At 55.1% G+C, this 23,954-nt stretch overlaps 2 protein-coding genes and 1 long non-coding RNA gene across 7 annotated transcripts; 1 reads left to right on the forward strand and 2 right to left on the reverse strand.

Moving 5' to 3' along the window:
• Positions 1–449: 449 nt before the first annotated feature.
• LOC123787217 (uncharacterized) lies at positions 450–5,095 on the reverse strand. The gene is made up of 3 exons (XR_006778133.2): positions 4,966–5,095; positions 4,112–4,353; positions 450–803 (listed from the first exon to the last, which is right to left on the reverse strand). It is a non-coding gene; the product is annotated as an uncharacterized LOC123787217 (long non-coding RNA).
• Positions 4,677–11,869, forward strand: ARHGAP9 (Rho GTPase activating protein 9). Of its 3 annotated transcripts, XM_045789758.2 has the most exons (17): positions 4,678–5,176; positions 5,473–5,696; positions 6,660–6,884; positions 7,062–7,175; positions 7,374–7,478; positions 7,718–7,779; positions 7,925–8,015; positions 8,197–8,292; positions 8,440–8,538; positions 8,795–8,936; positions 9,031–9,138; positions 9,466–9,564; positions 9,745–9,822; positions 9,966–10,019; positions 10,275–10,409; positions 10,885–10,990; positions 11,580–11,869. In XM_045789758.2, exons 1-17 carry the CDS (start codon positions 4,861–4,863, stop codon positions 11,749–11,751), a joined length of 2,226 nt encoding a protein of 741 aa, XP_045645714.2. In that variant the 5' UTR covers positions 4,678–4,860; the 3' UTR covers positions 11,752–11,869. The 3 variants fall into 3 exon arrangements, with proteins under 3 accessions (XP_087725154.1, XP_045645714.2, XP_045645715.1); XM_087869028.1 differs by lacking the exon at positions 7,718–7,779 and having other exon boundaries at positions 4,677–5,176; positions 6,985–7,175; XM_045789759.2 differs by lacking the exon at positions 7,062–7,175.
• A 160-nt stretch (positions 11,870–12,029) lies between these two features.
• GLI1 (GLI family zinc finger 1) lies at positions 12,030–22,651 on the reverse strand. 3 transcript variants are annotated; one of them, XM_045789761.2, is made up of 13 exons: positions 22,289–22,651; positions 21,919–22,002; positions 19,016–19,139; positions 18,693–18,785; positions 18,224–18,419; positions 17,824–17,968; positions 17,390–17,479; positions 17,165–17,302; positions 16,688–16,837; positions 15,938–16,102; positions 15,231–15,461; positions 14,372–14,639; positions 12,030–13,971 (listed from the first exon to the last, which is right to left on the reverse strand). In XM_045789761.2, exons 3-13 carry the CDS (start codon positions 19,110–19,112, stop codon positions 12,227–12,229), a joined length of 3,318 nt encoding a protein of 1,105 aa, XP_045645717.1. In that variant the 5' UTR covers positions 19,113–19,139; positions 21,919–22,002; positions 22,289–22,651; the 3' UTR covers positions 12,030–12,226. The 3 variants fall into 3 exon arrangements, with proteins under 3 accessions (XP_045645717.1, XP_087725156.1, XP_087725157.1); XM_087869030.1 differs by having other exon boundaries at positions 21,919–22,068; XM_087869031.1 differs by having other exon boundaries at positions 21,847–22,068.
• Positions 22,652–23,954: the final 1,303 nt, after the last annotated feature.

The following is a 23,954-nucleotide window of genomic DNA, read 5'->3' on the forward strand; positions in this document are numbered from 1 at the left end:
GGAAAAGAATATCATAGAGATAGAGAGGCCGCAGAGGCTGTGCTAGAGTGGCACTTTTTTGGTGGGCGGGCCGGAGGAGCCGATTGCACGTAGAGCCCCGCGCACTGCGCTTGAATCTTCTACGGCCTCTGGACGGTGGTGACGGAAACCAAGGCCTTCTCTATTCTTGATGAAGTGGCATTGTCATGACAGGAGCTACCAGCAAAGGCCGACTCTCCATTCGGGTTCACAAGAATAGAAATTATACAGTTGAGAGTTACGATGAACTTACTTTAGTGACACGATGGAAATTAATGTAGATATCCTATTAACAAAAAAGCATGTGACTATTAAATATTGATTTAATGCCAGTCTGCGGCTAGACAGTTTCACTGAAGGTGAGGGAGCATATGTAGGGAAAAGGTCAGAGGAAGGGAAGTAAGAAGGCGAAGAGTTTGGCAGTAAGTATTTATTTCACGAGGAAGTACATATCAGTAATTGAGAAAGGGAAGCTTCTTATTTGTTTTTACATCCCTTTAAGAATAATTAATACCTGGGGCTCCTGTCTGGCTCAGTCAGAAGAGCACAGAACTGTTGATCTCGGGGTCATGAGTTCCAGCCCCATGTTGGGTGTAGAGATTACTTAAATAAATAAACTTAAGGGGCGCCTGGGTGGCATAGCGGTTAAGCGTCTGCCTTCGGCTCAGGGCGTGATCCCGGCGTTGTGGGATCGAGTCCCACATCAGGCTCCTCCGCTATGAGCGGGCTTCTTCCTCTCCCACTCCCCCTGCTTGTGTTCCCTCTCTCGCTGGCTGTCTCTGTCTCTGTCAAATAAATAAATAAATAAAATCTTTAAAAATAAATAAATAAACTTAAATAAACAAACTTTAAAAATAAATAATAACTAATAGTACTTATGAGTTAGGCACTGTTCTAAGTACTTTGAGATATGTATTAATTAATTCTCAAAAAACCCTCTGACGGTTCTGGACCTTCTGAAGTGAGGCCTTGCAGCTTCTGCCCAGGCTTCTTGGAACATTCTGGCAGCTCTGAGCAGCCATGTAAGAAGTCTCATTACCTTGAGACTGCCATGCTGGAGAGGTCTCATGCTGACACTCTGGCTGACTGCTCCGGCTGATGCCAGCATTCCGGTCATTCCCATCAGGGTGTCAGATATGTGAGTGAAGCTCCCTAGACCAACCCATCTGCTTGCTGAATATCACTGAGTGACCCTAGCCAATGCCACTTGGGATAGAAGAATCACCCAGCTGAGCCCTATCCAAATTTCTGTCCCGTAAAATTGTGAGCTATAAGAAAATGGTTATTTAACAAAATACAAACAAACAATGAGCTAGGTTCTCTCATTCTTGTTTTATAGATGAAGAAGCTGAGGCACGGAGAGGTTACTTTGTGCCAGGCACTATACGAGGCATCGAAGATGCAATTATCAACAAAACAGATATCGGCTTCTGCCTTGGCAGAGCTCACAGACTTCCTCGGAAGTCAAAAAATAAACTAATCTTTGAAGTTTCATGAAAGTCATAATGCGCGATGTAAAACTTGCTGTGGGAGCTCCTAGTTAGGGCCCCGACCCAATTCTAAGTGGTTAAGAGAGGACTTCTTGTGCAAATGACCTTTCAGCTGAGATCAGAATGATAAATAAGAGTTAGCCAGTGAAGATTGGTGGGATTGAGAGAAAGTGTCTCAGGCAGAGGGAAAAAAAATATATGCAAAGGACTGGAGACCTCAGTGCATTTTAGGAATCTGAGGAATTAGTGTGCGGTGAGAATACTGAGTTTGTGGTAGGGAGTATGAAAAGGCTAGGCTCAAGGGAGAAAGTCTCTGTAAACCATACTGTAAATTTTGGACTTGACTCTGAGGACAATGAGAAGCCTTCGAAAGGTTAAGTCAGGGACATGGCAAGGCATTTTTGTGCTTGAGGAAGGTCACTCTGGCTGCTGTGCCAGGGTGGACTGGAGGTGAGGAGAACCATATGCAGGGAGACTACTTAGGAGGCTATGTCATCCAGACTAAGGAAGATGATAGTTGTAGAGATGAAAGGAAGTAGGTAAATTGAAAAGATTTAGTAATCGGTTATATAGGAGTGGTAAGAAAACAGGAGAAATCCAGGGTGGCTGTCAGGTTTCTGGCATGCATAATTAAGTATACTCTGTATGTGCTCCAACAGATGATAATATTTTCCCTTTCATAGTGATTATCACACTGTATTTTGTTATGAGAGGGCAGGAGCCATATTTGTCCTTTTTTTTTTTTTTAAGATTTTATTTATTTATTCGACAGAGATAGAAACAGCCAGCGAGAGAAGGAACACAAGCAGGGGGAGTGGGAGAGGAAGAAGCAGGCTCCCAGCAGAGGAGCCTGATATGGGGCTCAATCCCATAACGCTGGGATCACGCCCTGAGCTGAAGGCAGACGTTTAACCGCTGTGCCACCCAGGCGCCCCCATATTTGTCCTCTTAATCAACAATGCCTACCACACAGTTCCTGCCTGGCACATATGGTAGCAAGCATTCAATAAATATTTATTGAACTCAAATTTAACCAAATAGTGGTACTGGAGGAGAAAAAAAGGTTTGTGGGGAAAGCTGACAAGTTCAGTTTAGAACATACTGTGTTTGTGCTACTTTGGGCATCGTCAAATATCCAAGTGCTTTTCAGTGGACAGTGGATTAAACTGGAGGTCCAGAGAAAGATCTGGACTGGAGATAGGGTATTCAGCAGCATATGGAGGTCATTTAAGCTGGGGAGAAAATAAGACTACATAGGGCGAATAGAGTTCAAAGGGCACAAGATCTATGACAGATCTTGTTAAGGAACAAGGGACTGCTAAGAAGGTAAGAAGGGCACCAGCAGTGTTTGTAGGAGGAGAGAATAGTTAATTGTGTTCACTGCTGCTGAGATGTCAAGCAACATAAGGCCTGCAAAGTATCCCTGTAAAGTCAGGGGTGACCTTAGGGAGAAGGGACCTTGCAGAGGTGAGGGAGTGAAGGGAGAGGAAATGGAGATCCCTGTATGTAGGCAACTCTTTCAAGAACTTTGACTGTAAAAAGGAAAAGAGAGGGATAAGGTGGTAACCGAGGAATATAGTAAAGGGAGGTTTGGCTAAAGATGGCTGAGGCTTGAATATGTTTAAAAGCTAAGGTGGGGCAGCACCTGGGTGGCTCAGTTGTTAAGTGTCTGCCTTTGGCCCAGGGCCTGATCCCAGGATCCTGGGATCGAGCCCGCATCGGGCTCCCTGCCCCGCTGGGAGCCTGCTTCTTCCTCTCCCGCTCCCCCTGCTTGTGTTCTCTCTCTCACTGGCTGTCTCTCTCTCTGTCAAATAAATAAAAAAATCTTAAAAAAAAAAAAAAGCTAAGGGGAAGGAGGCTATAAAGAGGGAGAGGATAAAGTGCAAGAGAGTTGGCAGAGAAGGCAGAAGAGGAGGAGATGTGAGCACTTAGCAAAGGCCAGATGAATGAATGGTCAACAAATGGATGAAGCCGGGGACTGCTCGTGGAGGTGGGAAGGGGTAGTGGAGGGGTAGGGTGCTCCACGTGTTGAACATGTTGAACGTGTAGCCGACTAAAGAGGAAGATCCCTGAGGCCAAATCCCAATACTGGGAACCAGCCCTTAGATCACGTGTCAGGGGAAGAGCGGGCTCTAAGATGTCACCAAAGGGGAGGGGCAGTCCCCACCCTACCTCTCCAAAGCCAGACCCAGAGCCTCATGTTGTGCAGTGGGAAAACGGAGAAGGGCAAAACAAGAGGTATTAGGTAAGGAGGAAGCATCAGGGTGTGTTTTAAAGTCCTGGCAATCAACGGGGCTGTCAGTTTCCACCTTCCACCAAGGAAAAGCCAACATCAGTTCCCCATCCATCCCCATATGCTGTCATAGCACCCTGTAATACTTTTCCAGAGTCCTTGATTCAATTGTAATGAATAAATGTGTCATTAGTTAAGATCTGTCCTTAAGCTCCCCGAGGGCAAGGACTGTGTCTATCTCCTTCCCCTCTCTTATCTCTAGTGCCTAACACTGTTCCTTTCACACGGGAGGTGCTCAGCCAATCCTTGTTAAGAGCATGAATGAAGCAACCCACACACCGAAGTAACTTCCGCCCCAGAGGCTACGTACAGAGTATTGTTTCAAGGCCTCTTGGCTCCCAAAACACATCCTGGATTGAGAGGATGGTGGTATTTTCACCTCTTCCTCTAACTTGGAACCCCTTTGTGCTTCTGCCAGCCACTTTCTCTTTCTCTCTACTTTGGTCTTATTATTTCTCCGGCTCTGGTGTCTCTGGCTCGAAGTCTCTCGGAGTCTGCACAGGAAGCACGCAGCTTTAGGTCTGAGGCTATTGGTAACGGAAACATTGGTGCCTGTGTAGATTTAATAAAGGTCACAAACTTTTTTTTTATCTTTGTCATTAATTCCTGTCTCTTGCCCGTGTTCCGTCTCAGACCTGATTCTCCTCATCTTCCTGTGTCCCGCTCAAAAGTCTTACCACCACCCAGGACCCACTCCTCCTGCCCGTGGATTTTCTGATGGACCCCAGAAGGTACTGAGAGGAAAATCACCGAGCTAGCCTCTCTCCCCTGATTTCCTGCCCTGCTGGCCTCGTAGCTCTGCTGACCACATCCTCTCTCATCTTACTTATATACTTCCTCACCAGTCACGTCACCCAGGAGTTCTCAGTCCCCTAAATCTGTCACTGACCCCCACCCAGGCTCTCTGCTTTACCCTCCTCTCTCATTCCAAGGCTCCTGTCCTTACGTTTCTCCCTACACTGCTTTTAGAACCATGTCTCTCTGCTTGGAAGCAGCCAGTCACGTCCCCTGTTGGATCTCCAGCACCCCTTTTTCCCACAGGTGACAGTACTGACTACAATGCTGTCAGGCCGGTGGTGGTCAAGTACCCGGGGCAGCCTTGGGCTGGGGCCCCAAAACCCTTCTCGGGGATCCCAGCTCTGTGCCCTCTATGCCTTTACTTACACTGGGACGGATGGCCGGCAAGTGTCCCTGGCTGAAGGGGACAGGTTTCTACTGCTTCGAAAGACCAACTCAGACTGGTGGCTGGCAAGGCGCCTGGGAGCACCCCCCACGTCTCGACCCATCTTTGTCCCAGCTGCTTACATGACGGAGGAATCTATCCCTTCCCGGAGCCCATCCACCATCAGCCCCAGCCAATCCCTCTGGACACCTGGTGAGTACTCCCTTCACCTTCTTACCTCCCTGGCTTCTAGGAATTATTGGAAGGATCTCTCTCCCTCAGAGCATCTGCTGACCCCCTTCTCTTACTTCCCTCCGATCAGCCTCCTCTTCATCCCCATCGCAGTGTCCCCGTTTCCTCTCCTCCTAGTCTTACACTTTCTAGGTCTCATGTACTTTTCCACAGCCTCCCCTGCTCTTGTCTTCCTTGTGAATCCCCAGGATGAGGGATCCAGCCAAGATCACCCCTCTGACCCCCTGCCCCTACTCTTCCCATTTCTCTGTTTCCAGGGCCAGAGTTGTGTCATGGCTCCCCGGAGGAACTGCATGTGTCTCAGGAACCTCCAGGCGGGACGCAGACCACCTCTAGGCAGCCTCCTCCTCTTCCCCCCAAAATGTGTAGAAGCGTCAGTGTTACCAATTTGAGGCCTACACTCCCGAAACCCTTCCAGGAAGGAGCAAGTGGCAGATCTCTCTCTCAGGAAGACTTACTGCCAGAGGCCAATGCCAACACGGTGAGTCACAGCCCTTCTGAGCGGAGTAAAGAGTAAAGGGTTATTTACTGCTGGGCCCTGTTCTAGGCACAAAGGCAAACAAGGCAGACAGAATCTCTGCCTTCGAGGGATTTCCATGGGGGTGACGAACACATAAACAAGTAACTGTTGGTACTGGTGAGTGCTACCAAGAAGCATGAATGTAGAGAGTGATGGAGGTAATGTGCGAAGGCATCTCCCAGGAAATGACATGTGGTTGATCCGAATAAGGAGGAGGAAGAAATAGCCGGGAACCAAACTAGGAAATGAGAAGGAATTCTAGCTGAGGGATAACAAGTAGCAAAGATCCTGGGAATACATGGAACCTGGCAGATACAGAGGGACTGAGAGAGAGCCAACGAGCTATGTTTTTCTCTCTAACTCCTGGCCCAGGGCAGGGTTTTTCCTGGGTCCCATCTTGCCAGCTCAGGTCACCAGCAAGTCCCATTTAGAGATGTAACTCCCTCGCTCTTCTTGAAGACTCAGCTCCTCCCCTCTCTCTTACTTGCTGGTGGATTAAAATGGCCCCTCCTCTCTCATACTCCCCTAGTAGGGGTCCCTGACCCCTCTCCCTCTCTTCCCTTTCATTCTGGAGAATGTGAGGGTGGGGCGCTCCCCTCAACCACCACCCCCCCTCAACACACACACAAAAAGCCGGTTCCCCTTTCCTGAGGCCCTGGGGTAGGGGCGGGGTGGGGGAGGAGGGAAGTTGGCAACAGGAAGTGAGGAGGAGAAAAGCAAAGAAGAGTGAGGGAGGGAGTAAAAAAAAAAAAAAAAACCCATCCAGCTGGGGACTGGGGTTTCTTCCCCAGTACCTGGGTCACCCCAGCCAGGAGCTGGGGGTGAGAAAACAGTGGGGGGAGAGGAGGAGGCGGTTAGGTGGAGAGAAGATTGAGGAGGGGCACAGGCAGAGTAACTACCTTTTTCTTCCCCCTTTCCTGGCAGGCAAGACCCCAGCCCCTCATGTCAGAGCACCCTGTGTACTGCAACCTAGTGGACCTTCGCCGCTGTCCCCGGTCTCCTCCCCCAAGCCCTGCGTGCCCCCCACTGCAGAGGCTGGACTCCTGGGAGCAGCACTTGGACCCTAACTCTGGACGCTGCTTCTACATACATTCGCTGACCGGCTCCAAGTCCTGGAAGCCCCCACGCCGCACTCGCGTGCGGGAGATGGTGAGACCTTCCCTCCTGCCTGTTCGTGTGTTCCCTCCACCTCCTCCTTTCCCCTAGTGAACCCCAAAGTGGCGTGTTTTCTCTCTGGGGCTGCCATCAGAAAATTGCTGAGAAGGATGTTGAGAGCGGGTTGAGGTGGCGTCTGGCCGTAGCTTTCGTCCTCACCCCACTCCCCAGAACCCTGGCTCCATGGAGGGGACACAGACCCTGCATAGGGACAATGGTGTCCTGCAACCTCAGGCAAAGGGCTCAGAATCTGACACCGCAACCCCAGAACTGCCGGGCCCCCAGGTGAGATTCCTCCCTCCTCCTGAACACATGCAGGAGAAGCCATCTTTTTACTACTCTCTTTTATGCAAGATGTTCATCAGTTACCCATCACACACCCTGCCTCTCACCCACGTCCGCACCCCTCTTCCCCCTATAGCCGGGACTCTGAAGCTGACGTTTCCTCCACCTGTTTCTCCAACCCCCCCCCCCCCCCGCCAGGGTTCACCCTACCTCTGCCAGCGCACCTCCCAGCTCCACCCCTCAGACCAGCCTTCAGCCTTGCAGCCCTCTCGACCTCTGCCGCAAGTCCTGGACGACCCCCATGTAAGTCACCCACTTCCTTGTGCAGGCCGAGATCCTCACTGCCCCACCCCCCCAATTCCTGCTCCTTTAGAAACATCTTCCTCTTTCTGAGTGTTCTCTCCGTATACGCTCTTACGCAGCCTCCCCCACCCCCCAACTGTAAAGGACCTCACTCCTGGGACACCCCCCCCCTTGGGAAAGCAGTGGCGGCTGTGGGGGGCCCTGGGTGGCTTTTTAATACCCCTTGCTCCACTCCCCAGGAGGTGGAAAAGTCGGGCCTGCTCAATGTGACCAAGATCGCCCAGGGGGGGCGGAAGCTCAGGTGACGAGACCCCGGAATACCGCAGGGGCCTGGGCGGCTGGATTCCGTAGAACCCAGGGCAGGGAGAGCGCCCTCTCCACGTGATTCTAACTGACCTTTACCCTACTACCACTGCGCTCCCCCCCTCCCCCGTCCGCCCCTGCAGGAAGAACTGGAGCCCGTCTTGGGTGGTGTTAGCAGGTAACAGCTTGGTCTTCTACCGGGAGCCACCGCCGGCCGCGCCCTCCTCAATCTGGGTGAGTGTGAGGGAGGAGAGGTGGGGACGTGCTGGAGGGGTTCGGGCAGGACTCCTACAGCCTCGGGCCAACTGTGCGGCGGAGGTGGGGGAGGGGGAGTAAAGGAAGAGGCACAGCCCCCGGGTGGGAGGGAGGCAACGAGGGGAACAGCGCCGTGGCCTCAGTTTCTCCCGATTGCCAGGGACCAGCGGGTAGCCGACCCGAAAGCAGCGTGGACCTGCGCGGGGCAGCCCTGGCCCAAGGCCGCCGCCTGTCCAGCCGCCGCAACGTCCTGCACGTGAGTGCCCTCCCGCGCCTACCCAAAGCTCCACCCGACCCGAAGGTGCGCCTCGGGTTTCCCCGCACCGCTCTCCTGCTCGGCCTCCCGGCGTTTTGTGCTCCTCCCCGCTGACTCAAGCAAGCCCCCTCTCCGCTGGCCCCTCAGATCCGCACGGTCCCTGGCCACGAGTTCCTGCTGCAATCAGACCAGGAGACCGAGTTGCGAGCCTGGCACCGCGCGCTGCGGGCGGTCATCGAACGCCTGGTGAGATGGGTGGGAGATGGCGCGGCCCAGCCGGGAGAGAGGCTCGGCCCGGGCGGGGCAGAGGGAGTGGTGAAGGAACAGTAGGATTTTGGAGTGGTAGGGGGCACGGTGGTCTCGCTGTAGGGCCCTGAGGTGGGGCTGGGACGTGGGACCCCAGCAACCGGCCACCATCTCCTTGCGTCGAGCTGGGGGGTGCAGATTTCTCTTTTCTCTCTTCCAATCTCCGACTCGGCCCACCTCGCCCTTCCGGGTCTAGGATCGAGAGAACCCCCTGGAACTGCGTCTGTCCGGTTCTGGACCGGCAGAGCTGGAGGAGCTGAGCGGCGGAGAGGACGACGAAGAGGAGTCCGAGCCGGTGTCCAAGCCACTGCTGCGGATCGGTGGCCTTCGGAGCTCCAGTGAGGGGCGGGCCTCGGGTGGGCGGGCCCGGGGGCGCATCTCCCGGCTCCTTCCGGGCGGCGGCTCTCGCCCTCATTCCACCTGCTCCTACAGGTCGGTGTCCTGAAGGAACTGAGCAGAACCGCGTCCGGAACAAACTAAAGCGGCTTATCGCAAAGAGACCACCCTTGCAAAGCCTGCAGGAGCGTGGGCTGCTCCGAGGTGAGGTGGCCTAGGCTGACGGGCACCCCTCTCTTTCCAACCTGCTGTAGTATTTTTGGAAGCACTTCTGTGTTCCTGATCTGGGCATCAGCCCACTTCGTGGATGAGAAAACTTCAGTGAGACTCACAGTAGAACTTCCCAGAACTAGATCAGCGGTCTTCTGCTCCTCTGCTGCTTATTTTTGGGGAGAAATGGTGTAGCTCCTTGCGGGGGGCCTAGAAAAGGCAGCCAGGAGGGCCAGCCCAACTTTGGGGTGAAAACTTGTGCTAAGAGCTTCCAGGGGTGCTGCTGCCACCGGCTTCCCATCTCACTCTGTGCCTCTCCAGACCAGGTGTTCGGCTGCCAGTTGGAATCACTGTGCCAGCGGGAAGGGGACACCGTGCCCAGCTTTGTGCGGCTCTGCATCGCTGCTGTGGATAAGAGAGGTCACTTTTCCAGAGACCCCACCACCTCCCCTTCCAACAGGCCAAGGCCTAGAATTCCCCACCTCCCCCACCCTAGTCTTCCTTTCGCCTTATTTCTCTCCGCCCTTGGGTCTCTCACCAGTCCTTACCTTACGCAGTTTAGAGCAGGAATTCTTATTTGCTCCCTGCCTGGTCTCCTAGGTCTAGATGTGGACGGCATTTACCGGGTGAGCGGGAACCTGGCAGTGGTCCAGAAACTTCGCTTCCTGGTGGACAGAGGTGAGAAGGCTTGTGGGCATGTGGCGGTACTACGAATTTCATGCCTCAGAACCACAGGCAGTTTCTCAGGGAGCTGGCGGAACAAGGAGGTCTGGCTAGAACAGCATGTCTTAGCTCTTGATCTCTTCTCGTCCGTGTTGCAGAGCGTGCTGTCACCTCCGATGGGAGGTATGTGTTCCCAGAACAGCCAGGACAAGGTACTTACATGGAAGGCCCCTCAGAGCCTTAAAACATCTGACACCCTCCCTGCTCCTTCTGGCTCCCTCTGTGTCCCGCTCCTGGGTGGGTTGTCCCCCTCCCCACCTCAGCTGCCTTGCCCCCCTGTAGATCTCCTGGGTATTTCTGTGGTCTGCCTTAATTGGATCTTCTCCCAAACTCCTGACCTCTCGGTCTCTGGATCTCTCTGGCCCTTCATGAGCCCTGAACCCCTCTGTACCTCCTTCTCCTCCCAGAAGGCCGATTAGATTTGGACAGTGCTGAGTGGGATGATATTCACGTGGTCACTGGAGCCCTGAAGCTTTTTCTCAGGGAGCTACCCCAGCCTCTGGTGCCCCCATCATTGCTGCCCCATTTTCGTGCTGCCCTTGGTAAGGGATGAAAACTTTGGGCAATACCCTTGGTATGGGGGTGGGGCGTAAAGGATAAAGAATAGAGTTTCCTCTATGCCCTTCTGTCCCATCCTGAGCATGGAGATGGAAAACAACTTTCAACTCCTATTATTTATTTATTTATTTATTTAGAATGTTTAGAGGGCTGACTTAAAAAGAATTCTAAAGCTGCAGTTGCTGGGGGGGAGGGTGCCTGGCCGGCTCGGTCAGTAGAGCATTCAACTCTTGATCTCAGGGTTTTGACTTTGAGCCTCATGTTGGGTGTAGAGATTGCTTAAAAATAAGATCTTAAAAAATAATAATAAAGCTGCCGTTGGGCTCAGTGGAAAAGAAAGCTGTGGTAGATTACTGGTGTCTCCCGTGGACGTGGGAAAGAGTAGCGAGTTTACCCACCCTGCCCTCGCACCTTCCCCAGCCTCACCCCCGTGCCCTTCCCTTTACTTTTTCTCTCTAGCACTCTCCGAATCAGAGCAGCGTCTCTCTCAAATACGAGAATTAATAGGCTCAATGCCCAAGCCCAACCGGGATACTCTGCAGTACCTCCTGGAACATTTATGCAGGTCAGGAAGGCTGAGCATCTCTGTGCACGCGGAGGGAGGGTGGAGTGGGGCATGCAGTGGGCACTGTGTTCAGATGCAGTGAAGGTAGGGGACACCTGGGTTTCTCACCTGTTTAGTGGGCAGATGGAGGAAACAGGCAACCTCTGGGTGGGGCATCAAGTGGGGTAATGGGGATGAAGAGATGCCGAGGGATGCTGTGAGCCATCTCACCGCTCCTGTCCCCTGGCCTCTTTGTCTCCTGTTGGGACCGTGCTCATGGCTTATTTGGCTGAGCTGGGCCTGGGCAGTGAGCTCTGAGAAAGAATAGCCATTTGAATTAGAGTCGCCCAATCTGTGAGCAAGGAGGACTCTAGGGCAGCCTTTGAAGCTGGGAAGAGGCAGGCATCTCCTGGGTTGTGACATCCAAGTCGTATCCTGAAGGTTTCTCTCTTGGTTGCATCTTCACGCCCTTTGTGGCTCTCTGCTTGGTTTCCTTCAGCCACCACGTGGAGGGTCCCGAAGCTTCCTGCTCGTCCCTTTGAAGGGTTTGATTTATCTAAAGTGGTGAAGCTGCTGCCTTGTAGCCCCTTCTCTTGATCTCTGCCCACAGGGTGATAGCACACTCCGATAAGAACCGCATGACCCCCCACAACCTGGGAATTGTGTTTGGGCCAACCCTGTTTCGGCCAGAGCAGGAGACGTCTGACCCGGCCGCCCATGCTCTCTACCCTGGGCAGCTAGTCCAACTCATGCTCACCGACTTCACCAGCCTCTTCCCTTGACCGGGGCAAGGAAGAAGACAAAACGTGCTTCCGCTGATGTCTGTTGGTGACCCTTTGGTGGGGGTGGGGATAGTGGGTGTTCTGTTTTGAGGACATCCCATTAAATCCTGTGTCTCTGAGATAACTGTCTTCGTGAGTCTGGCCTGAGGGGTTGGGATGGGTTGCGGGAGCCTTCCAAAAAAGGGAAGTGGGTGGATTAACCTCTCTTCTCTTCTTGTTCCCTGTCATCAACCCCCGCCCCCAAGATACAAACGTGGGAAGCAGGGCACTTTCTGATGCAGTTCCTTTATTATCCAGAAACAGTGTCATCATCAAATCCCTCCTCAAAACATATACAGAAGGTACACAGCCCCGCCCGTACCTCCCATCCCTGGGGCATGGGGGGGGGGGCTATGGCTCCTCCTCCCAACTTCTCGAGGGGATGGAAACCCCTTAGGAAATGGATCTGTGATTGCTGGGATTCATTCCTCCCTCTTCAGGCGCTGGAGTTGAGGAATTGTGTCTCCCCAGGCAGGGATCCCAGTAAGATACTCATGTTGCCCACAGCCATGTTGGGGGGCCCAGAGGGAGGTGGGGTACGTTCAGAGCTGTCCTCCTGATCATGGGAAGGGGGAGGACTCAGCCCCTGGGCCTCATCCAGAATAGCCACGAAGTCCAGCTGAGTGTTGTCGAGGTCAAGAGAGTCCAGAGGGTTGCACACCTGCCCTTCAGGAGGAGCGCACAAGGCAGGACCCCCCCCCAGCCTGCCCACCTCAGGATGACCACAGCTGGGGTTGGTGTTCCCCGCCTTGAGCGTCCCATAGCAAGTGGGCAGTGGGGGCAGAAGTCGGGGTGGTGCTGTTGCCCTATGGGGGGCCTTGTTTGCCCCCACTGCAAAATTTTCATGGCAGGGTGGAGGGGCGGGATAGGAGCCCGACTTGTGATTGGGCAAATTAGGTGCAAAACCAGGTCCGTATGTGGCCATTGGACCCTTGGCAGGGCTTGGGCTAACCTGGGAACCCCCTAGAAACTTGGGACTCTGGTAGAGAGGTTCCTGGACTGGGGGATCTCCCCTGCCCCCACCCTCCCAGAGCAGTTCCTGTTGAGACTGAACGTAATTACACACCAGCTGGGCCTTGAGTTGTCCTGTGGAGTGAGTGGGGGAATCAAAATCCAGGCTGGGCCTGGGTTCTGAAAGAAGGTAATCGGTGGGTGGCTGGGAATAGGCACCTGACTGGGGATATTGAGGAGGGGGAGGCTGGGGGTAGTGAGAGAACAGAGGCTGTGGGCGAGGAGGCCCGTCACTGGGGTGAGCATTGAGGCAGGGCGCCAGACCTGAGGAATCAGAACCCACTGGACACCCCTGTTCCGGCTTGACCTGCACTTGTCCGTAATGTTCAAGACGAGGACACTGACTGTAGACTCCAGCTGGAGCCTTGGGGCCTGGGTACAGCCCGGAGTGGGAAGGGAACTCACCCCATGGTTCAGGGGGGGGTTCAGGATAGGAGATCTGCTGGGGACAGGGGTTTGGCCCATAGTTGGTGGGTGGACCAGGTCCAAGAGGCAGGGAGCCTGGACCCCTAGCTCCATAAGGTTCAGCCGCTGCCCCTTCGGGTCCCCCATATCCCAAAGTATCAGTAGGTGGGAAGTCCATATAGGGGTTTAGACCACTGCCTATCATGGAGGTCCCACCTTCTGGCTCCTCCTGTAGCCCTCGGGTATCCATGGCAACATTCTCAGTGATGCTGGGGGGCTGTGGTGAGTAGACAGTGGCTGGGAGTTGGGGATCGAAGTTCCGTCCTCCCCCTGCCACGGTGGGGGGCGTGTGGACACACCCCAGGCTCTTGAACCGCTGGACTCTGGCTGGGGCAGGGCGGTCAACAGCCCGGGCCGGGTCACTGGCCCTCCGGGTGACCCCTACGTTGGGGTTGTATCCTGGATACTCAGCTCGGCTTCTCCAGGGAGGTGCAGGAAGGGTCCCCATCCGATCCAGGCTGGGTGCTGCCGTGGGTGGGGTACCACCTCCCCTGGCTGAAGCATATCTTGCCCGGAGCAGGTAGTGCTGGGCAGGTGTGAGGCCGGGCAGGGAGGAAGCCCCGTTCTCTGGCGGGGATCCAGGAGGGTAAGGGGAGGCCAGCGAGGAACGGCGGCTGACGGTATAGGCTGAGCTGACGCTGCTGGAGCTGCTGCTGCGGCGGTCAAGAGATACCGGGGGGCCCAAGCGGCGAGTCACAGGGGTGCCTACAAGTGATAAGGGGAAAAAAGCAGGGTGGTCAGGGAGCCCTCTGAATCTCACCCTGCCTCCCCCATGGGACAGCCTTGTCCTGGAATCCCAGGGACAGGCTCCTTAACTCTGACAACTCAGTTCTGTCTCTTCCCATGCCCTTTGCACGTCTGCGTCACCAAGCATTCAGAACCACTGTGAACGGTTGTATAGGTTGTACACTGCACAGCCCTAGGGAGCAGCATTCACGTTATACTTTGTATATCACAATTACCTGATAGATGGAAGGAAAGTGTCTGAGGAAGGGGGACATTTTTCTAATTGTACAAAGGTGCTATAGGGCAGGGAAGTCCTCCTTCCAACTTCAGAGAAGGTCCCGATCTCAGCCCAGCCACTACCCCCACACCCAGGTCTCACCAGTATGGGTCAGGCTGGGCAGTTTGAGGCCCCGGGGCCCTATCGGCCGAAGTTGATGTAGCTGGTCCAGTCTGAGGTTCTCAAGGCGGCGAAGAGTGGACAGGCCAGTGCCAGCAATGCAAGGCCCCTCATCCAAGCTGGACAGGTCCTCAGTGCTGCCCCCTGCATTTCCAGTCATTTCCACACCACTGTCTGTATTGGCTGCACTGCCTGCTGGGGAGTGGTCGCTGCTGCAGGACGACTGGGCCCCAGGGCTGGGCTGCGGCTTCTGCAGGGGCGAAAATGAGGGCTGAGGGCAGTCCCTGCCCCACAGTTCCCTGAACATGGTGAGTGGCTAAAGCCTGTGTCCCAGTGACTGCTGGGACCTAGGGGAAGCTTACAGGTAGAGGGAAGGCTGAGCAGGTGAGGGTCGGGGGCAAACCGGAGACAGATTGAAGAGAAGAGCCTAGGCTGCCTGGGCTCAAATTCGCACTTAGTTCTGTGACCTTGGACAATTTGTCTATGTGCCTGAGTTATGTCACCCGAAAATGTGGAGAGTGAGTTCCTGTTTCACAAAGTTGTCGTGAGGAGTGTAGGAAATTATAATCATACTACATGTGAACGGTACATGTAAACCGTACATAAATCAGAGTAATATACTGAGCCCCATATAAGAGTCTGTTGAACCAATTCCATAATTAATTATACTAAAATCTCTCGATTTGAGGTAACCCAAGGAGCACCCCTGGGATGAGAGACTGGAGGATTGTCCACAGAAGAGCAATTTACAGAGGAGGACACGGAAGGGTTGGGAAGGGGCTGGACGGATGTGGGCGGGGCAGGCGGGGCCTAGAGGTAGGAGTTGCCAGGGCCAGCTCACCACGGCCCCCTCCGGCACGGTCAGTCTGCTGTCCTCCCTGATGGGGCCTCCGTCCCGCTCCCTCTTGGGCTCCACCGTGGACAGCGACGGTGCCCTGGGCAGGGGGCCGTCTCCTCGGTGCCGCTTGGTCACATGGGCGTCAGGACCGTGCACTGTCTTGACGTGCTTCCGGAGCGAGCTGGGGTCTGTGTAGCGTTTGGTGCAGCCGGGGAGCTTACACACGTACGGCTTCTGTTGGACGGACAGTGGAGACAGCAGGCGGAGGAATCAGAGCAGGGGAGTGCAGAACGGACGGGAAGAAGAGGTGGCATCAGTTGGGGAGGAGGGGGTCGGGGACGAATGCACAACACCCACGGAATTAAGGAGCGAGTGGGACCCTTGGAGTAAAAAATGAGAGGACCAGGGGAAAGATTAGGAAAACTGACAGCCCGGGTCTGTGAGGCCTCATCAGGTCAGGGGTTGAAGGGACCTCGGGTCTCCTCCAGGTCGAATGGGTCTATTGAGGTTGGCCCTTTGGCTGGTTAGAGGTAGGGGTGGGGTGGTTAAGTGGAAGTTCTTCGTTTCAGAAAGACCATATCCAGGTGAATTAGGTGGGGGGCGGGGACTCACCTCTGTGGAGTGGGTGCTGCGCTAAGGGATTTCTTATGGGGGAATCTCCCCATAGCTGGCTTCTCAAGTGGGGAGGGTCTCTTAGGTGGGGCATTCACCTCATTGGAGTGGGTCCGATTCTGGTGCTTGGCTCGGTCACTGGCATTGCTGAAGGCTTTACTGCAGCCCTCGTGCTCACACATGTACGGCTTCTCACCCGTGTGCGACCTCAGGTGTGTCTTCAGATTTTCAAGGCGTGAGTATGACTTCCGGCACCCCTCGAACTAGGGGATGTTGGGGTCAAAAGATAGCTCTCAGACAGAAGGACATGGAGATTAGAAGAACGGTAAATCTCAAAAGGGACATACATCAGAGACTGTAACTCAAGACGGGAGAGCAATTCCCAAAATTCAGGGACGAGAGTAGGCAAGAGCCGGGCAAACGGGAAGCCGGAGGGGGTGCGGCCGTGAGCATCTCCCCATCAAGCCAGAGCAGATCTTCCTGCGTGGGAATCTTAGACTGGCTTAGGATGGGGTCATTCTGGGAGCGTCTTAAGTCCTTGACACCGAACTTCTCCATTAGGCGGAGTAGTAAGCACAGTGCCTACAACCCAGAGTACTTTTGGCGGCCCACAAAAATGTCTTAATTTTTTAAAAGCAAGCGGAAAATAGCATTTTAGGTCCAAGAAAATGTTCTAATATGCAACACCAGTATGTTCATCTTTATACTAACCCAGTCCGAAGATACATTTTTTTAAATATTTGTTTATGAAGGCAAAAGTGTCTAGGATCCATGAAAGTATGAGCTCTGCCTTGGCGGGGAGCCCCGGTTTAGGGAAGGACCCTGAGCTGGGGAAGTGGGTGCCTCACCGTGCACTTGTGCGGCTTCTCGCCTGTGTGTCTGCGCATGTGGACCACCAGCATGTACTGGGCTTTGAAGGGCCTCAGCTCTCTGGAGCAGCCCCCCCAATGGCACACGAACTCCTTCCTCTCCCCATGGATGTGCTCACTGTTGATGTGCTGAAGGAGATACAGAGGCTCTCTGAGGTTCCCTTCTGCCCCCGAGTCCCAAAGCAGACCTTCCCTGGACCTCTCCACCCCACCTCATTCCTCCTGGGCTCCGCCTCATGGGGAAAGAGGCGGCAGGAAGAACATCACAGCCCGCACCTCCGTTCTCCCACGTTTCTAAAACAAAGCTATAGCTCCCGAGCTTCTGCCGTCCCACCTGGCCACTCTACCTCTGACCTCGGTATCCTGGGACCTCCTGCCCTTAGCCTAACTCTACAGTGCCCCTCCAGAATGTCCTACAAGATCCAGCCAGCATTCCTGTTACCCCCTGGGGCTCACATGCACCAGCTGCTCCTGGGAGTCAAATTCCTGGCTGCAGCCATCCCAGCGGCAGTCAGTCTCATACACAGATTCGGGCTCAGGCTTCTCCTCTCTCTCCAGGTCCTCCCGCCCATCCAACATCCCCAGCAGGGGATCCTAGGGCAGAGAAGGCAATCCAAGGGTCACTGGGGTGACAGCTTTTGTTTGGCTCCGGTTTCAGAGTTAAAGTCACCCCCGCCTTACCTGTGTGCCTGTGGAGTTGGGGCTGGACATATCACCCTCCAAGGGCTCCTCTGGGCACTTGCTAACCAGCGGGTCCAGCTCAGATTTCAGCTTCCCCAAGGGAAGAGGTGAGGGTGATGAAGGCAGAAGGGGGCAGAAGGAAGAGGGAGCCCAGCCAGGTCTTCCTGCCCTGAGTGCCCCCACCCAAGCCGCTGGAACCCCTGGGTTTGGAAGACACTTCCTCCTCAGACTGCACTGGGATGGGCAAAAGGTGGGATCTCATTTGGAAGAGTCTGAGTCAGCCCCAAGGAGTGAACCCCACCAACCATACCCCTTTATGTTTTTGCTACTGAAAACTTTTAGATCCCCTGTCCTTCCTTCACTGTTCCCCATAAAGTCCACCACCCACCCACCCTGAGCTGAGGGAAACTGGGCGGCAGTATGAGGACTCTTACCTGGCAGGTTGGGAGGGGTCCCCGGGACTGAGGATGCGGCATCATCCCACCCTGAGTGGGGTCATGGGGACCACAGGGCTGGACCCCGAAGGAAGGCGAGGTCCCTTTTTGGTGATTCATCTGGGGTGGGAATCCCAGAGACGGGCTGAAGAGGTGGAGGAGAGGCAGTTATTTAGGACTATCATCTCAAAGAGTTTCAGGAGGTCTCGGGCTATTCTGGAGTGTTTCTGAAAGACGGTATGGGAAGTGGTTGAGGCAGGCCCAGGGAAGCACGGAGGAGGGCTTCAGCACCTTCGAGATGATAAGGATTCAAATTGGGTCGGGTGCTTTGGAGGGCTTGAGGCTTTTAGTGGGGTTTGGTAGGGTCTTTAGGGGCCTCTTAGCCCAAGGCTCTCTGCACCTCATGGTGCCGATGGAGAGGTGACCATAGGAGCCCCCGGGAGATGCACAGCGCGAGTTGATGAAGGCCACGAGGGAGCTGGGTGAGGTGCGGATAACTGTCTGCAGGTCCAGGCTGGCGTCTGACAGAGGTGAGATGGAGAGTGCCCGCTTCTTGGCCAACTTGACTGCACTTCGGGGAGGAGGAAAGAGTGGGGCTGGGGCAGGAAACAGGGGAGATAGCTATGGTAAATGGGGCATGTCTCCATACACCCAACCCATGGGTCCTGACTCTCAACAAAAAAATGACACTTGACTCTGCTTTGCCCTACTGACCCCATCTGTGACCTCCCGATCATGCTCTGACCCCTTGCTCCAATCTCCAAGCATTTCCCCTTCCAAGTTTGATCCCTTGCCTCCCCTCCCAACTTTCTCTTTTAGAGCAAGTCCCCGAGGGCCAGAAAGGGAAGAGATGTTGCCTGAGGCCTCACCCTCAGTGCAGCTGTTGTTCTCTCTGGCTGGCCCATAACTGTGAGGGCCAGACATGAGGTTGGCCTGGTGGCAGAAGGGCAGACCAGGCAGTCCTAGAAAAGAGAGATAGCCGGAATGGGGAGCGGGAATGGGGGACACATAAGGCCTCATCTCGAAACCCCAGGAGAGGCCTGATCCCATATCCCAAGCCTATGAGACAGAGAACCTCAGATCGTCTTGTGGGTTAGAGACTGGCACGGGGTAGGAGATGGAAGAGGGATGCCTGGGGCTGGTTGAGAGAGCTGCCAGTCTTCAAGGCCTGGAGATTAGTATTTGCACTGACCTTCTGTCCCCATGCTGGGGGCCTGACTGGGGAGGGGCCGGAGACAGCAGGGCTCGCCATAGCTACTGACTGGCGGTGGGGTCATCGAGTTGAACATGGTGTCTCAGAGGAGAGTGTGGGGACACTGCAGGAGGGGAAGGGAGATCTGCAAGTTATAAAGGCAGGAGGGAAATAAGGAAGGTCAGATAAACTAATTCAGGTACAGAACCTCTAAGACATCTGCCATGGGAAATCAAAGTGAAAGGAGCATCACTAGGCCAGGGTGAGGGTAAGGAAAGGAGTCCCAAAGAGGCAGAGGCTGTCTTGAGGAGTTTTGTGGGAACTGAGTGGGATCTTTGCCTGGGTGGTCTAAGCGCTCCTGCGTGTGTGTGGGTGTGTGTGTGTGTGTGGCGGGGTGTGTTTAGGGGGAGTATTATGGACTAATTGAGCCTTGATGAGCTTCAAGTGATTTTATACCATGGCCCTCTATTTCTTCTTGCTCTGACCACGGGCCGGCTTTGAGGAGTGGAATGGGGGAACTCAAGCTGAGCCTCTTTGCCTTCGTTTGTTCCTGCCCAGCGACAGCCCGGCTACAATCTCTCCAGTATCCAGCAGAGGGTGCTCTCGCCACAGCTCAGAAGGAGAGGCTGGTGGGGCCAGGAAGGAGCGCAGATGATCTGCCTTTTTCTAAGGCAGAAAACTGTGTATAGAAGGGGATAAGATTTCTGAGGGGAGCCTCCCGGGTCTGTTGAGTACAAAGGCTGGAAACTGGTGTTATCCTGGGGTAGTTTGAATCTGGGCGCCCACCTCGCTTGGTCTATTTTGGGGGAGCAGGAAAGGACTGTAAGAGAAGGCTTTGAGAGAATGAAAAAACAGTCATTATCCATTAGAAAAGAGTTGTGAGGGAGAGGATTCTGCTGTCCGCTTTTCTCCTCAAACTCCAGTTTGGGTTCCACCCCGGGTTTTCCGGTCTCCCGGGACTGAGGGTGGGGTGGGGCGGGGTAGGGTGGAGAACGACCGGGAGCGGGCCGGCCGGCGCGGTGGGTGATCCCGGGATGCTGGGATTTAGGGTGAGGGCGGGGTAAGATGGGGAGCGGAACCCGGACCCCATGACCCAGCCTAAGCCCCGCAGCCTGGACTGTACCCTTCCTAACTCCTCCTTTCCCAGCGGAGAGCTGGATCCCGCATCCAAGACCTCCCAACTCGACCTTGGCACTTTGTGTGCGGGGGGGGGGGGGGGCACAGCTGGCTGGCAGCTGGATGGGGGGACACTTCTCCCGCCTCCTTCCTCTATGACTCACCCAGGGGAAGGAGGCAGGGGCTCGCAAACGACCCCCTAAACACTAAAGAGACTCCCCCAAACGTGCCTAATCAGTCATCTTCCTGCGCCACTGCCCAGCGGCAGGGGAGCCGCGATGTAAATGGGGCGACATCCCTCCTCGCCCACGCGTGCCACAGCCCACCCACCTCTCCCCTTCACACTAGTGACAGGAAAATTTCGCCAACTTTTCCAACTTCAGTTACGTTTTCCTGGGATGTGGATGAAAGCGCAGGATGGGGCAGGGAGCTTTAGGGTTGCCCTGCTGGAGCCCTGAATCATCTTCTGTGTCTCCCTATTTTCCAGAGTCCCCCTCGCACCCCCGCTCCCCAACTCCCAGGAGTAGGCCCCGCCCCCCTTCTCCTGGTCCCGCCTTCCCCGCCCCCGTGCCTCCTCGGCCCACCCAAGTAGCCGCCGCAGGCTCTGGCTGCAGACGGCTCCGCTTCCCCCGCCCGCCCCGGGAGCCCAGTCGAGCGAGCCGCGGTGGAGGGAGGGCGGGGGGGGGGTAGTTGAGAGGCGGGACACATTCTTCCCTCCTCCCCTCAGTGCATCCAGAAAGCTGGCAGTGGCGCTCGGGGGGCGGGGGGCACTGTTGGAGCGTGGGGGTCCCCGTGGCGGGGTGGAAAAGAAAGAATCCAGAAACTATAGGGACAGATAGTGACTGGGTAAATAAAATAAGGTGTGTATGGGGAGAGAGAGGGGTCAGGACACCTTGGGTTCCTGATTATCACAGTTGGCTTCCCAAGGGTTAACCCCTCCAGACCCCCGGGAACCCCTTAGTGACGTCAAGGGCGGGGTCTGTACCGCCTGGTTGGGGATGCCGGGGAGATAATTGAGGGGGGGTGTCTCCGGACCCCGCCCCCATAGGGAAAACCACCCTAATTCCGGCCCTTACAACTCCCCGGGGAAATTGCCTGGCCTTCTTCTTCCACTGGACAGTAAAGACCTATCCTATGAAGACCCCAGTTCTCCAGCCCCCAAAACCTTAAGTCCCCAGTCACTATGGGATCCCCTTTCCCTAATCCTGTCCCCAAAGCTAGCTGCCGAGGGCGGATTGTTTCGGGGTCACCGGGCCTGAAAGAGGCTTCAGAGCGGGGAGCAAGGGCAGGCAGGGTGGTCTGAGCCAGAGGAGGGGCCTCGGCCCCCAGCTCCCGTTGGGGAGGGGGTCCCAACCGGGATACATAGGCAGGCAGTGGCCAGTGGTCCCGCCCAGTCCCAATAGGGGTCTCCCTGCGGCTGGCCCAGCTGTCCTGGTGGTCCTGAGGTCAGAGGGTCAAGACAAGGTCTCCTCGGCTCCTCCTAAGCACCCTGACCACAGCCCTCGGGACTCAGGAGTCCAGATTCTTTGAAGAGTCTTTCTAGGGCCTAAACGGGACGCTGGCCCCTCCAGCCCCCTTCCTAATTCAGAAGACACTCCTTTTCCCCAGAACACATGCACCAGCCAGCACATCTGTCACAAGACAGGTCAGGGGTTCAAGCCTAGCCGCCCCCCACCGGTTTTGTCGCCTCACACACACACCCATCTCCACCCCACCTAGGGCTCTCTCCTTAGCTGTTCCCTCCTTTCAGAAACACTGACGTCTTCCTGCCGGCGCTCAGGACACACCTGGAGTTCCCTCTCTACCACGCAGACCTCCAGCTAGCCGTCCCTCCAGCCTCTTCATCCCAACCTCATGAAAGTGAGATGTTTCTAATAAATGGGAGAGGCGGAGACAGACAAAGAGATCCACGGTTGCCTGAGACAGAGACACAGAAACTGTCAGAAGAAAAAAAAAAAAAAGATACAGAGAAAGGGAAATACAAATGAAAAAATTCTTGAAACTTTCTATATCTCACCCCAGGCTCTCCCACCCTCTTTTTGCCTCTGTGCCCCAGGTCTCCCTCTCGGTTGGGCAGAGTCCCTCTCAAGCAGGGCATCCCCTCGGGCCCCCTCCCCCACTGCTCCCAGGTGGTCCCCCGCCTGCCCCCCTTCTCACCTCCTTCTGGGCGCAGGGCTCTGGATGCGCGGTCCAGGGCTGGAGTCTGGGCTGGGGGGTGTGCGGTGGGGAGGGGGGGCGGACAGGGCCACGGCAGCGCAGCCTCAGTGCCACCCCCACCCCCCCTAACCTGGCCGCCAGCCCTCCCGCCGGCCCAGCCCGCCGGGCCGCGAGCCGGGACCACCCGCGAGAAGCGCAAACTTTTTTTTTCCCTTTTGCAAAAACTTTTTCTCGCTCAAGCAGCTGGCGCGCCGCCGCTCTTCCCGCTCGCCTCTCACCTCCCTTCTACTTCCCTCCCTCTTGCCGTTCTGGAGGATGAGGCGGGGTAGCTAAAAGCAAGAGAGGGGGTGCCGGGCTTATTGCACCCCCAGGACCCCCAGGATCCTCCCCCTCCCTTGAGGGACCCTATACTGCCTCCCCCCCCCAACACGCTGCTGGTGGTGGGCAATAAATCCCGGCATGGATCCTTGGATCGGCTACCCACGAAGAGCCACCCCCCCCCCACCAGCCAGAAAAAACTAAGAAATATATTGGGAAGTGGGGAGCAGAGAAAAAGTTCATCTGAGGAAGATAATATTGGAGGGTAGCGTCGTCGACTTTGGTTGGTGCTAACTGAGCATTCCGCCATCCGGTAGTTTATCTGTTGGCCTCACTCTTTCAATGGAACATGAAGGGGTTAGGACAGATTTGGGGTTTGGTGCGAATAGGACTGGAACAGAGTTGGCTTAGAAGTGAAGGGTCTATAGATTATAAAAGAGAGGAGCAGTGGCTGAGGCTCTGGGTGCAGAGTATGAGGTTTACAAGGTTACTAAGGAACCCTGGGACGCGGCCGAAACACTGTTCCGCGGAGAACCCCCGCTCTGTTTCATCTCTGGAGACTGCGGGCACCTCCGCACCTCTGTGCCGCCGGCTTTCTGCAATTCCAGGCTGTCTACTCCCTCTGCTGGCCGTTCTGGCACATGACACTCTCTCGGAGTCCGGGGGCAGAGCGGACTGGGGAAGCTGAAGGAGTAGGAGGCTTGACAGGTCCCCCTTCCAAAGCCCAGTTAGGAGTCCAGGGAGGGGGTTGTATGAGCCCAAAGAAATGGAAAGGCACACTAGAAGAGGCTGTTAGTGCAGAACAGTAGTGTCTGAGAGGGGAGTGCCTTGTCCCTTCGGATTTGTGTTGCTATAGTGACTGGATGCAGGGGAAGGGGCAGCTGAGAAAGGGGAGAAAACCTGGTGAGGAAAAGGAGTCCCTTCCTTTTCTGTCATGCCTCAGACAGGCCTCACACACCCTAGCTCTGCTTCCAAGAACCACCTTCTCAGGCCTGAAGAGTTAGTGGGTTAACTGTTCAGACTGAGGGTCAAGGGGAAAAGGTGAAACTAGGAAGAGGTCTGAGGCCCTACAAATATAGGTAGTAACTGTGGGGGAACAGATAAGGAGTCCTATTTGACCCTCCCTCCCCCACATGACTTGAGCCCAGACAACAGCTATACCCAGAGGGTCAGACAAGACCAGTGGTCCTGTCCCAGCCATCTGCCCTTTCTTTCAGAGAAGCTCTTTTAGAGCACACTGCTTTTTCCTCCTCACCCAGGTCTCTAGATTAGTGATTCTCCAACGTTTTAACTTCAAGACCCCTCTACACTCTTTTTTAAAAAGATTTTATTTATTTATTTATTTATT

Source organism: Ursus americanus, chromosome 17 (genome assembly GCF_024610735.1).
Source record: "Ursus americanus isolate L20-20 chromosome 17, mUrsAme1.1.p, whole genome shotgun sequence".
In the NCBI taxonomy this organism is placed as follows: Eukaryota; Metazoa; Chordata; class Mammalia; order Carnivora; family Ursidae; genus Ursus; species Ursus americanus.

Excerpts from the sequence above, each read along its gene's own strand:
- ARHGAP9 (XM_087869028.1), top strand. The coding sequence starts at position 4,861 with ATGCTGTCAGGCCGGTGGTGGTCAAGTACCCGGGGCAGCCTTGGGCTG. Across the intron at positions 5,177-5,472 it reads CCAATCCCTCTGGACACCTG|GGCCAGAGTTGTGTCATGGC; the intron begins GTGAGTACTCCC and ends CTCTGTTTCCAG. Across the intron at positions 8,016-8,196 it reads CCGCGCCCTCCTCAATCTGG|GGACCAGCGGGTAGCCGACC; the intron begins GTGAGTGTGAGG and ends CCCGATTGCCAG.
- GLI1 (XM_045789761.2), bottom strand. The coding sequence starts at position 19,112 with ATGTTCAACTCGATGACCCCACCGCCAGTCAGTAGCTATGGCGAGCCC. Across the intron at positions 18,786-19,015 it reads CCCCAGCATGGGGACAGAAG|GACTGCCTGGTCTGCCCTTC; the intron begins GTCAGTGCAAAT and ends TCTCTTTTCTAG. Across the intron at positions 17,480-17,823 it reads GACCCCTCCCAACCTGCCAG|CTGAAATCTGAGCTGGACCC; the intron begins GTAAGAGTCCTC and ends CCCTTGGGGAAG.